Source organism: Lepeophtheirus salmonis, chromosome 13 (genome assembly GCF_016086655.4).
Source record: "Lepeophtheirus salmonis chromosome 13, UVic_Lsal_1.4, whole genome shotgun sequence".
NCBI classification, from domain to species: domain Eukaryota; kingdom Metazoa; phylum Arthropoda; class Copepoda; order Siphonostomatoida; family Caligidae; genus Lepeophtheirus; species Lepeophtheirus salmonis.
In genome coordinates this window covers 41469114-41483141 of record NC_052143.2, presented here as the reverse complement: position 1 = coordinate 41483141, position 14028 = coordinate 41469114, and the positions used below count along the sequence as shown (strand labels likewise).

Below are 14028 nucleotides of genomic sequence, written 5' to 3'. Positions count from 1 at the left end.
TGTTACAATTACTTCTCAAAGCAAATAAGAAACGCTTTAGCAAATTGTTTTTTGGAAAAAAGATTGACCTCATTAGTACACATAAAGTTGTACAAACTGGAGATAAATTCCGTTACTCAAACTTATGGGGTGTTTTGAATTACTTCGATAAACTTTTGACTATAAATATCTTGCCATCTGGTTTTTCTTTGTTTTTTTTTCTTCTTCAAGGAAAAACTCCTCGCAAGGTCGAAGATTCTTCTCAACAAGCTTAAGAAAAAGGCCTCACTCGCCTGATTGTTCGCCGCTTAACTTCGCAGTGTTTGGGCATTTCAAGGGCATGCTGTCGGGAGTCCAATACAAGGCCAAGGACCTGCTGAAGTCTGCTGTCAAGAATACCTGAGCCAACCTCGACCAGAGCTTCATCCCCAAGTCATGCATCAAGTTCCAGTCCAGGCTGGAGTTGGTAGTGGAGAACATGGGCGGCCATATTAAATGGACGTGTGTCTAAGACTCTCATCTTTCATGTTAAATAAATTAATTCGTCGACCACTTTAAAAATTACAGAATTATTTAACTATTTTTAAAAATTTGAGAGTGTTCAGTTTTAGACGCGTACACATGTATCAACTTTCATTAGTACAGTTGATGAATAGGTCATTCCCAGATGAGTAGCATGTTATAAGATAATAGATTTTAGAAAATTATAAATTTGACAAAAGTTGTTTTATTTTATGTAAAAACGAAAAAAATAAAAGCTTAACGTATCTTACACTCACACAAAAGGAAACTCTGAGTAGAAAATGTGCAGATAAAAAAAGAAACATATTTTTTTATCCCATACAAAATACCTTAACATGTTTCAAATATTAATAAATATAATATTACATATATTCCTTTGTAGAATGCCATCATTGTAAAATTCATTTAGATGAAAATGACTCTTACAGGGGCAATATATGTATTATTATAAATGTTGATAAAAAAATTTGACAAAAGGTTTTTCTGCTTCTATGCCAACAAACCAGGATAAATGTACTTTATGTAAATATATATATCTAAATTAAAAATCTTATGTTACTTTCGATCCATTAGTACAGAGTGTACTAGAAACCCCGTAGGTAGGGTTTTTTTATGAATGTACTATGATGTTTTTCTACTATTCTGTTTCAAGAAAACAATATCTGGTAAATTTTAGATATTTCTTGCCATTTTTGCTATATAACTGCGTTTTATAGGTGGAAAAAGTGGAATTTTTTGGGTGAAAATTGTACATTTTTGGACTTTTTGTAATATCCAAATTTTAAAGATATAACATGAGTATTGTGATATTATAGTTTATAGTTTAATTTGTATTGAAATGAGTTTTTTGTGCGATACGAGCTGGTTTAGAGTGGACGACAGGAGACAAGACCCGATTTAAGTGTATCCCCCCCTTATTTTTTATAGTTTAAATTTTAGTTTGACTTATTAATTCTTCTAGAAATGAATTAAACTCGTTCGTCGAGGTATTATTGTAACCAATCCAAAAAAACAAAAGCAAAGATATTCGCCTGAATTGCCCAATTTTGGGCAAAAATTCATTTTTTTAATAGTGTAAGTAGTATACCCAAAATGGCTTAGAGATCTCAAATTTTGCAATTTGTGTTTTCTTGAAGCCTTCAAGCAGAATAGAATTAAACACCAAAGAAATTTACCTGCGTTTTAAATACAAAACTTCTGAATACTCTAGTTGAGCCTCAGAAGAAGGAAATTATTTAATAAAGCAAATTTTGTTTGTCTGTGAAGGACTCATTTTTAACAATGAGTGTGGTAACGAAAAGCTCAGCGCGTTATATTTAAAAAGAAAAAAAGGAGTACATTGTATTAAAAAAAAGTGCATTTCAATTAGATTTAGAAACGAGTTTTTGTTGCTAAAGCTCAGTGGGTCATATTAAAAAGAAAAGGTGAGTGCATTTGTATATTATTAGAACAAAGTTTGTCTGTTCATTTGTGCAAAATAATTTAGAGCAAAGCCAAGTATTCCCACTATTAGTTGAATAAAATCAATGTAGTAATGGTAGATTTCCAGCATACACTGAAACTTGACAAACTATTCACCTTTGCTCAAAATAGTTAAGTGCACTGGGCAAATATCATTTCTTTAACTATCAGAAGAAGTTTGTAAAGTGTGAATGAAAATATAAAACTTTAATTGCACAAAGGAATATTTCTCAGCAAGGAGTTTTTAGTGTTTCATTAAGTATACAGAGTTTAATTCCTACACATACATACATAATATGCTTCAACTACGAAACATGGACCGAGATCCATTAATTTGTAATTTAATACCCTTTCAGATTAATTATGTGCTTTTAAATAAGACTATTATATGAATATACGTAGGTATAAATGTACACTAATGTTGTCTTAAAACATTATCAAGGATACAATGTTATTCCTCCAACAGATCATCTCTAGGTGAATAAAAATATTGTATTTACAATGTAACTTATTTGTTGTTGCGTCTGTGTTGTATTATTTAAAAGGCCTATTCGGTCAATTGGTTATGACTCATTGCAATTAAAAACTTTAAAAAGAATGAGGAGGAAATAAATAAAAAAAAACATATTTTCCGCGTACTTTGAAACGTCAGTTTAAAAAAAGTATATACATATGGGTATAAATATATATTGCTACTTCGTGTCGTACAAGTAAAGAATTTTAATAAAATAAAAAGAGGAATACCATCTTAAAAGCATTAATCAACGTCATATTCCCTCCTTACTTATGAAAGAAATATGCCTTGTTGTATTCTATTGTAGGTATAATCTATAGTTATATACATACGTATATCAAAGGAAATAAAACATTACCTCAATTTATTCAATTCCTCCTGGGCTAGCTCCAACGCCTTGTAAGCATCTGTCAAATTCATTGAGTTTTCTTCCAGTTCAATTTCCTTGAGTTGTAGCTTCAAAACGGTTTGTTGAAGCTCCTTTTGCGTGAGGATCAAATCGTCTTTAGCTCCTCCAAGGGCCGCAGAAGTAGCTGCAATCTCTTCTTCAAAGGGAGAGTCGTCTAACTTTGTGTTGTAGAGAGTGGAATTATTAGAGGAGTAAGAGGCTTGATGGGCACTACTGCTTCCAACAGAGGGATACTTTGTTTGACTCATTTCTCGTAGTTCATGAACTAGATTCTCGAGTTGTTTCTCACTTTCTGCGACAGAACGACTTGCAAATGATGGTTTCACTTCTGAGGAGGAAGAAGGGGATGCTGAAGGGATATCAATCATTCCACTTGGTGCTCCTAGAACTCCTCCCCCACCCCCAACACCTGAACTAATGTCCTTCATTTTCCTTAATAGAACTTGAAGCGCTAGATTTTGTGCATCCGATAAATGAAGAGATGAGCGCATTTCGTGAATTGCTTCACGAAGGCTCTTGATTTCACCTTTTTGTTGAATGACTTGTTTTTCTAAAGCTTCTACTTGACTTGGTCGAGGTAAAAGAGGATTGAAATGACTTCCTTTTGAAGAGGCTAGTCGTTGAGCCTCTCGTTGATGGGCGGATTTTAGACAGTCAAGACGTCGAGAGAGGCGTTTAAGGAAGTGACAACGACGCGAAATCCGATTTGCATTCCGGACAAAACGCTTTGTTCGTGTATCATCAAAGGATGAAGGTCGCTGAAGTATAACAACGTGCTTTGGTTCTGATGGAGGAGTTGAGTCCTCAGGTAAGAGACGATAGTATTTGGTTCTGTAGGTCCCTTTCCTTCTCCTGGGTGGAACAACAATAGGCGGAAAGCAATGGTTGACTTTACTAAGAGAAATCCCCTTGCTCTTGGCCCACTGCTCAAGAAGAGATCGGGTAAATTCCTCAAAGTTGAGTCGCTTCTTTCGTCTCTTCTTTTGAGGCCATAGCTCCCAAAAAGGCCGTGGACCAAATGTGAATAAGAAGTTGGGGTTTTGAATGGAGGAAGGTCTTGTACTGAGGGAGGAAGTTCCTTCACTCTCACCTCCTTCCGTACTACGATGATACTTGACGTCACTGATTTTATCAGCTTTTAGGGGAGAGACAGGAGAGTGCGTTCGATAGGAGGAGAGCCACTCGATTCCAGAGTTACGATAAGATTGAGGTGGGGATGAGGTAATGTCTAGGACACGACATAGGATGTCAAAATCCTCTCGAGAGACAGTTCCAGTCTTGTGATAATCCAACTGAATAAAAACCTCCTTGATGTACTCTGCAAGAGGAGGATCAAAGGGTGGAGTATCTTCCAAGAAGGGCCTCTCTTTTAGGAAATGAAGATCAAGAGCATGCTTGAGTATCCAACCGGCTTGACTCTCCTCTGTTCCATTAGTGGAAGAGGATGAAGCAGTGGATAAGCGGAGTCCGTTGGTTTTGGTTACTTGTGGATCTGCTAGGGAGACGTGAGGGCTACGGAGCCCACTTTCCTCTTTGGTCTGAGCTTCCACCTTTTTACGAAAGAAGGCGAGTTTACTTTTTATTTCAGATCTGGCGGCAAGACTGCCAGATTCAGGCCTTCCTATCATGCCACCACTTGGTTAAGCTGTGTTAATTGACATCCATCTGTAAAAATAAAAACAGTTATTAGAATTTGCTCTTTGACTTCAAAAAGTTGATTTTAAATGTATTTATATTTAGGAGTATAATAACACTAAACGCATGGAGATAATTTTATCTTTGTGGAATGATTCAAGGTATGTACACTATGGATTTGAGGATTGACCTAGAGCTAATGGCATCCTAACTTCCCCTTTCGAACATACTATACTAATGTTTATTAGCCATTGTTCCTAAATGAAAAATGACGCATTCAAAAAAAATAAAAATAACATATTATCAAGAGAGGCGTCGTTCTAATAACAAGGGTCATTAAAGATTATAATGAGAATAATTACGGTGGAGCTCATTATAGCAAACATTCGGTAACCTCCCCATACTTGACAGATTATAATAATTACTATTAGACATCAAACGATGCAAAATACGTTTGTAAATTTGTCATTAGTCATGATCGTATTCCTTAAATTAAATTAAATAAAGGGATATTTATTCTGGAACCCACCCAAGATTCATTCCCAAATTAGGCTCTATCGATGATTTTTTTTTTTTTTTTTCTTTTTTTTGGAATAATAACCCTTTTGGAAGAATGCGATAAAACCGGTGGGTTTCCTAACAAACACCCAAAAGTGCTGTAAAGGAGATACGATAGATATCTTCTTCCTCAGTGCTACTTCTTCTAATTGACTTGAGAAAAATGTGGGAGTGTTTTGAATCGTTTTTGGTTTTTTTTATGCTTGAAAAATGGATAATCCTTTAGGATATCTCGATATGCGCATAAATGCCCATATTCCTATATTAATAGCACAGTAGTACCTTAAAAGATGTTAAAGAACCCCATTTTTGGAAGAGAGGCGGAAGTAAAGTGGGTCCACCTATCAGGAGCATAACTTTCAAATAGAGGAGAGGCTCATCAACATTACTTTTTATTATTAGATCTTAGAATAACTTTAAAGAAATTATCTACTTATGTAGAGTCGAGTTTTTTCAAGTTCGAATAACACTCGGATCCAACACTACAAAAAAGTAAACAAACGTCTAATAAACAAAAACAATACTTGTTAAGTATTTTTTTTGCAATCTCTTGGCTGTAAAAGAGTGTCATTATTCTTGGATATGTAAACTAATAGATAACGCTCATGTCTAGTGATGACGTATGTATTTTGGGCATGTTAGCAAAAAAGAATCCCAAAATAAATATAGTAACCTAACATAGTAGTAACCGCGTTTCATTAATTCAGCTGCAATCCATTGTGACAAGGGAGAGAGAAAGAAATAATAATGGACATTTGCTATAGTTACTTTGATGTCGATTTCCAATTCTAACATGAGTCTAACAAGGACTTACAATCATAACTCCGCAACAAATCCTTATGGACACTCTCCATCTTTTATGAGCAGATACAAATGTTCAATCAGGTTTTGAATGAAGAAGGTAAGGAGTTAAATAATGAAAATAGCTAAGGAAAATAAAATGTATTCTTCAGATTACACATTCCAAAAGTAGGGCCTACTATCAAATACCCACGATTTACATCACTAAATGATATTCCATTCGCAGTAAAACTCCATAGATTTGTTCAGGGCAGTTCCAAAAAATTTCCATTGCCATATGAGTAAAGACATTTTTTTGATAATCTAATTGACAAGATTTCCTCAAAATATTACAAATTATGCTTCAAATTTTCGGACAATATCACGTAATTGTCTGGACTATCATTTCCAGTCACTCCCGCTCTATCTCGTGAATGTGCGTACTATTATGTAGATATCTCTATTAAATTTGGCAAAAATTACGTAAATGAATAAAAACTTTTTAGTGGTCGTAAACTACAATAATTCATAAGAATATTTATAACTATACCATCTCTTTTGGTTTTATCGGTCTATTTAGTATTGTGTACAATATATTAAAGTGTGTCAAAAAGGCTTTTTTGCATCAAATAATTTTTTTTTGTTTTCATTTGCCTTGTGTTTATACATAATTTATGTTCCTATGTGGGTGGAATAAATTCAATATGGCGTCAAAATATAATGAAATATTTATTATTAAAAACATTTCTATCAAGATCCCTCCTTCTCCTTTTCCTTAACCAATTTTAGAATGGAGTACTTTTTTACCATTTTGATTAAGAAGCATTGAGTAATTTCATATTGAAAACCACGTAACATATTTTACATCTCAGTACAGTATTCACACTTTTGTTATGCTTGACTATGCATTAATTGACCAATAATTCCTACTCCTGAAAAATTATTGGGGACCAGTTCTCCACGTCATTACGGCACTGGATCTCATATTGGAAGTACTTCAAATATAATTAATATTTTTTATGTTGTAGAGAAGCACGAGGACAGCTCCAAGTTGCAACATCCTCTGTTTTTGGCTCAATCACTCCAAGTTGGTTTGACTTAGACTCGTTATATTTTTTAAAGATATGCCCTCTTTTACATAACACTACAATTAATATTTAATTAAATAAATAGCCTAGAGGAATCACATCATAAAAATATAAATAAATATTTTAGTGTAAAATTAGACCACCAAAGATTATTTTGTCCATTTGTTATGTCTCAATTTTAGAAAATTCTTAAATATTATGAAGTATTCTGTCAATATCAAAATTATGAAAATAATGCATAATATAAAATATTCGCAGAAATAAATCAAAAATAGATATAAGTACTTACAAAACGTAAAAAGTTATATTAAAAATACAAAAATATAATTTCAACATTCATAACATTTTTGAATGACAATTATGTTTTTTAAAAATATTGCCAATATATATAAAATTTTTCAAATTACACTCTGATTCAGAATGTATGAATCTCAGTATGTGAGAGCCAAAGTTCCATAACTGCCATTGAATTTTGGTATTTACATAAAAAATGCATAGTAGCTTGCTTTTGGTATCTATTAAATTAGATATACAATTTTCTACTCTGATAGGCTCTCTTAAAGGGAGTTTGTTGGCAGTATGTTCTTTGGAATTTAGGAGTGCAAAGTAAAGTACCTTGTTTTTTGTGACGAATTCCTTCTCACAGGTAATCCAAAAAGAATAATAACATAAATTAGTAGCTTGACTTTGTGTTTTCAAGACCATTTGTATTAGGAGATGCAAATAGTTCAAGTATTTCCAGGAAAAAATCCAACTCAGCGAATTCGTGGATGACCAAATTATAGATCTTCTCACGGTATTTGCACGTTTCGTAAAAGGAAATGCATCCTGACAGTATCTGTAGCTGCCCCGTTAATTTACAGCCATCCAAGCTTCCACGTGTACATCTTAGTATTTGTTTCATCCACATTTCCGGTAGTTTTATTACTCTTATATATTCATTGGCCACCCAAATGGGTTCGTCTATAATGGTGTAGGTAACGAGCACAAACAAATAATACTATGCATAGGTATCAGTAGAATGGACATTATTGAGACAATTCCGATAACCGATTCCGATACTTCAAAAGAAAGCCGATTCTTGCCTTTTCTGATGCATCAGTACCTCCAGCCCCCCTTATTTCTAATATATTTTAATTAAGTAGACATAATAATGGATTTCTTCCTCCCAATCTTGAAAACCAAGCAGCATACACATTATATTTTCCAATTTAGATGATTTAACTCTTTACCTTAAAAACACATACATAAAGGTTCAAGTTCACCGTCCAACATTGCTTATTCAAAAGAAGGAATTAAGGTTTAAAAAAATGATCTGGAATTGTATTACACTCAGTCCGTTGTATGAGTTTGTCTCAAATCTTTAAATCCGTTGCCCACAGTATTGTTAAAAATAATAATATTAAAAAAAATTAGAATAATATGACGACTGTAAAATACATAAAATGAAACAAAGAAGATAAAAAATATTATTATTATGAAGGAAAATATGAGTAAATAAATCTTGGATTATTCAAAACAGTTCATATAACAAATATTTTGATCCCATTTGGAAGGTAGTACATGGGTACAAACATAGGGTTACATAGAGTCCTTCAACCTTCATTCAATATCTTATAGATATGTTACTCGGGAGTAAAAAATATCATATTAGAGGTATGTAATACTAGTCAAAATATGGAGTTCCTTTCCAGTTCCGAATGATATCACAAAAAGAACATACAGTTCCGTAGGATAGAAACTTAGAAATCGTAACTTTTTGAAGAGTAGTCGTCGACTTTTTTCTTTTTTGTAATAATGTATAATGTAGATGGGGCAAATGTAGTTTTAGCAAATACTTTTCATTAATTTTGCCTTCATATTATAGATATATAATTGTTTTAAGAAAAATTATCTTAATAGTATTATTTGCAATGTGTAATATCTGGCATTGCCCAGAGTAATTAGGCAACGAATAACTGACAAATTTAGCTTCAATGATATAGAAGATAATTCCCTTACAAATACAGTATTACTCTCCGTTTTTTCATGAACACACTCACATGGAACCACTCAATACTTATTACATTTAACGTAGGTTATCTCCTCAAGAATGAAGAGTTTTCATAAAAATAATAGGATGTAATGAACCAGGGAGTAACTTAGCCTCTAGAGTGCTCACTGACTGTACTTTACCTAAACATGATTTTTTCTAAATCTCATTAGATTTCACTTACATAATTTTCTCTTATATAATTAAAAAACAAACAAAAAATCTTCTCCCCGTATACACGCTCGATGCTACATGCAAAATGGCTGCATTAATACTTTGATGCTATATGTGTACCTAAACTCTCTTAATCATTAATGTAGCCACTCCTAGCGGCAATGATGGCTTCCAAGCGGAGGTGGAGGGCCTGAAACCCGCTAAGAATGTATTCCTCTATCATGGCGTCCCATTGCTGGCTGACAGTGGCTTTTAAGACCTCGGTGTTTGGATGACAGATATTGCAAGTCTTCCCCTGGACATGCACCCAAAAGTTGCAGTCAAGGCTGTTGGCATCAGGGCCAAAAGTGTCAAAAGAAGAGTTCAAACGACTCATTCAAATGAGTCTGGCAACAGTGGAGATTCGTTTCTTTCATTGATTTGTTTCAAAAAAGGTCACAAGGCTCTATCAGCCCACTGTTTTTATAGGACTCTGGAGAGACTGGGATTAAACTCTTAGATCTTTTGCAAGGCCCACATGGACTTGAGGGGATTGGCTTGGGCTCTTGGGCTCCTCCGATTACAATTTGACCTTTTTGACCGTCCTGGAGACACCCAACTGCTCGGAGTATGGGAGTGGAAATTCGTCGATCGTGTTCAAGTGTCATTTTCTCTACTTGTACGTAAGCTAGAGAGCTCAGGTTTGATTTGTTTTGTAACTAAGTGTGTATGAACTATGAATTAACCTTAATTTTTTCAACCTCCATTAATTACATACACTGTCCAACAGCAAAAATTGTACAAAAACAGTATATGCCCAACTTAGTACAGTTTGATTCCTTTATTTCAGATATGGCCTTATTTTTTCACTCATAGCCTCGTGGGCTTCAGAAACAGAAATTACAATTTTTGTTATTTATGGCGATTTTTAAGATTCAAAGCTGTTTTACGCACTCGGTGTAGATGATGGGGATGAACTATGGTAATATATTTTAAAGCCAATTATTGAATTAGTAAGTGTTCAAACTTCAATGAAGAAAACCCAGTACGACAGCATTGTTATTTCTTAAATCAAAATGCCTTATTTTTATTCAAAAATTCAAAGAGAAAAACTTTGCTTTATAAATATGGAAGATTATTTCACTTATCAATGATGGTTTTTATAGTAAATTTTTAGAATGGTACATTTTCTTTAATATCTAATATAAACTAATAAACCTTTAAAATATGCTAGAAAAATCACTTTAAAAATTATATTTACTCTTATTGGGTGTTGCTTTCATTAGCAGTAACGAATTATCGATTAACCACAATCATATTCTATAGTGAAGTAGACGGCTTAAATTACATTAAGTTCTAAATTTTAATGATGTCAAGACCTTTTAATTATGGAAATCAAACAGTTTATATAATACTTTTACAAAAAGTATTTTATAACCAATATATTTATTTGAAGTTGAGTAATCTATTGACTATCCAAGAAATATTCAATTATTACAATATCTTCATTTCGAATATTGCATCTAAATGTTTTCAACTTTTACAAGTTACAACTTATTTCAATTAATGTATGTTATCTCCTCAAAAAGGAAGAGTTTGAGAAAAAAAATAAAAATATTATGTAATGAACCAGGGAGTATCTTAGTATCTAGAGTGCTCACTTACTGTGAATCTATTGAGGGGATTATATTGGCGTATTTAGATCAAATGGTTAGGAACCACTTAATTACTTGCTTGGACCCTGCTTTTGACAACAAATTCAATATTTTGAAGGAGGAGAAGCCAAAACAAGAACAAGACTGAGGGACCGAGACATTCAAAAATTAGAATCTACATATATAGATTAAGACTGATCTTAAGAAATCAAGTGAGTCCGTGGGAGATAGGCGGGAGTAGCCTCCCCCCCCCCATAAAAAATAGGATTACTTTATTTTGATTAGAATTTTATTTGGTCATGATTAAAAAATATCGCATAAATAGGGGTAAATTTTTTTTTGAAAGTTAAATTATAGAGCAGAGCATAAAATCAAATATTTAAAATTTTTCTCGGAATAATTTAATCTCTTTAAATACTTATGTATTTTTGAATTTTTTTTGCAAAAAACATAATATTTCTTCATTTAAAATATGAAATTTTTTTCCAAATAATTTTAATTTTTCAAATTTTTTTTCAACAAAATTAATTTTTTGTGAAGAAGTGTGAATTTGTGATCTTTTTTTTTTTTTTTTAATAATAACTTTCTCTGAATAACTATAAAATTTTGAAATTTTTCTCCAAAAAAAATGTCATGCTTGAAATTTTTTATCAAAAATTGTAATATTTGAAATTTTTTTATAAAACATTTATTTTTATGAACAGTTGTGAATTTTCAACAACTGTATTTAGTGAATAGCTTTTGGATTTAAATTGAAATCAAAAAAATTAATATTTGAATTTTCTTTTTTTTAAATTTAATTTTCGAAATTTTTTGAGAATAATTTACATTAAAAAAATCCAAAACCAAGCCGCCCCACCCTCCAAAAAGATATATATATAATCCAACGTACGCCTTTTGAAACATACTTCAAAGGGCAGTTTCTTAATTGCACGGCGTTACCTGTTAAACACAAAAAAACACTATGTATTTAGTTGTCAGCTTTCGATTCCCTCTTCTCCATTGATATGTCCCGGATTTTTGATAATTTAATCTTTTTGATAAGTTCTCAAATTAAGGTTTATGGAAGAAAAGATTTTCTTCTTCAGTGTGAACAAAGTAGAGACGTCCAGCCATTTTTTATTTGAATGTAAAGCAACGAATAATATATGGGACCACTTAACCCGAGAATTTTTTTCAAAATTCAACTTGATTTTAAGACCAAAAGATTTCTGTTTTATTAATACAGGTCAAAGGTCAGGAAAAATAAATTTTTTATATAAGTTAAGAAGTGCGAGAACTCCCTCTGTCTCCCTGTTTGCTAACGCATTAATTTAACATGGTTGAAGTATGTGATGAATAGACGTTGTATTATGTTGAAATATACTTGTACAAAAAAAATAGATACAGCTTCTCTTTTAATAAAATATTACTTAGCAATATTATAATACAGTATCAAATACAATACTATGTAGATTTTAATATATGTAATTCATTTTAAAAATAGTGAAGAATTAGTCTTGGAGTATGTATATAAAAGATAAATGGTGGTCGGTATGATTGACTTATTAGATATTATGATGATTTTGAGCCTTTTTTCAGTTTCTTTTTGAAGGAAAGGTTTCGTGATATAATAAAATAACGAAGTGATTGGTCAAAAACAAATTTAGTGTCAATTTTCATAGAAAAATCGTAGATATAAAAGGTTAAAAAATAATCTGGAGTAATAACAATTATTGTTGAGTATTGATTATCAATAGCCTATTGGCTCATTTATTGCGGTTTTATATATTATAGGTAGGTTTATGCATAAATATGTACAACTAGGTATATAGAAGTGGATCCTTCGGAAGGTAGAAAAAATGTTCAAACAGGAAATTAAATCTTCATCCTTTGGTATTTGAAAATATTCAAGTCATAATTTTAGATCAAAATCTATTAGAATAATAGAACTATACATATATATTCTTCTTTTTTTTTGCAATTTCTTAGATTTATTTATGAAGTTTGCACCCATAAAAATAACGAACTATTAAATTAATAAGAGATGCGAATAAAGAATGAGATACAAAAATTATTGGACTTCATTCATCAAGTGACAAAAACAAAAAACACGAGATTAATTCCGATGATGGACCAACAATCAACATGTGTGCTAAAATTATAATATACAGACAGATTTGTGTACATAATAATGACATGTTAATGGATGAATCCCCCTTCTAAGATTAATATCATCTCAAAGTTCAAAATAAACACAACCCAAATACAAAAAAAATACCAAGAAAATAGCTACTTTTATTTAAAAGAGAGGGTTAAAAATTAGTTTGGATTTATATACAAGTTGTAACTTGTATGAGCAGATTATAGGTCCTGTTGTGTTAACCCTTATATAAAACGAATCCTACTTATCCTCCCTAGAAGAAGGTAAAATTGATCCTTCGATACGTCATTGAGGGGTTTGTTCCTTTCTTAACTATTTGGTCATATAATGGAATAAATTATATTAGTAGGTAAAAAATTAAGACATGATTTTTTTATATGTGCAATGCTCGTAATAAATAACTCAATTATCTTATTTGGCTTAATAAACCATTGACATTCTTAGGAAAAATCCGTAGGACCGACGGTCATAAAGACTGGTCCCAAGAACTGACAGTTCCAAAGATTAGATTTATGCATAAATATGTAGAACTAGGTATATAGAAGTGGATCAAATAAGGGCCTACACAACATTAATAGTAGGGTAGTTGGATTTGAGACTTGTGACTCAACTTGGGGCTTTGAAGAATTACGACTCGATGTGAGATCCAAATCAAAGACTTGCAACTTGATTAGGATTGCATAAATAAAACTCATGACTCGATTTGGACTCGTAGGATATTTTATACTAAACTCCAGAAAAGGTTTTTTTAATACTATGAACCCTATATTATAATTATAGACTTAAAATGAGCTCAAAAGAAATTTGAGGACTCGATAAAAATATTCAAGGACTTGGACTTGTGACTAAAGACATAAGACACGACTAGGACTTAGAAGATAAGGAGTTTTTCTGATCTCTTTTAATTACTTACTATTAATACATGCTAATGTTTTATTTTGATCTAATGAAACTACATAGTCAATATGTATTTACGAGAAATATAAATCTAAATATTTGAACTCTATAATGTGGCACAGAATACTAATTATACAAATCAACAAAATTTTATTTTCTTAAAAATCATATAAACTCCATATTCATTTCTATTAGATTACAA

The 14028-nt window shown here is 32.0% G+C and overlaps 1 protein-coding gene across 2 annotated transcripts in view; it reads right to left on the bottom strand.

The window, feature by feature from the left end:
- The window catches only part of LOC121127800 (uncharacterized), a 134781-nt gene that overhangs the window by 106456 nt on the left and 14297 nt on the right, over positions 1-14028 (bottom strand). For both annotated transcript variants that reach the window (XM_040723318.2, XM_071892931.1), the window contains one exon: positions 2835-4550. In XM_040723318.2, coding sequence (XP_040579252.1) covers positions 2835-4513 — 1679 coding nt within the window. In that variant the 5' untranslated portion in view covers positions 4514-4550. The remainder of the gene's footprint in view (positions 1-2834; positions 4551-14028) is intronic.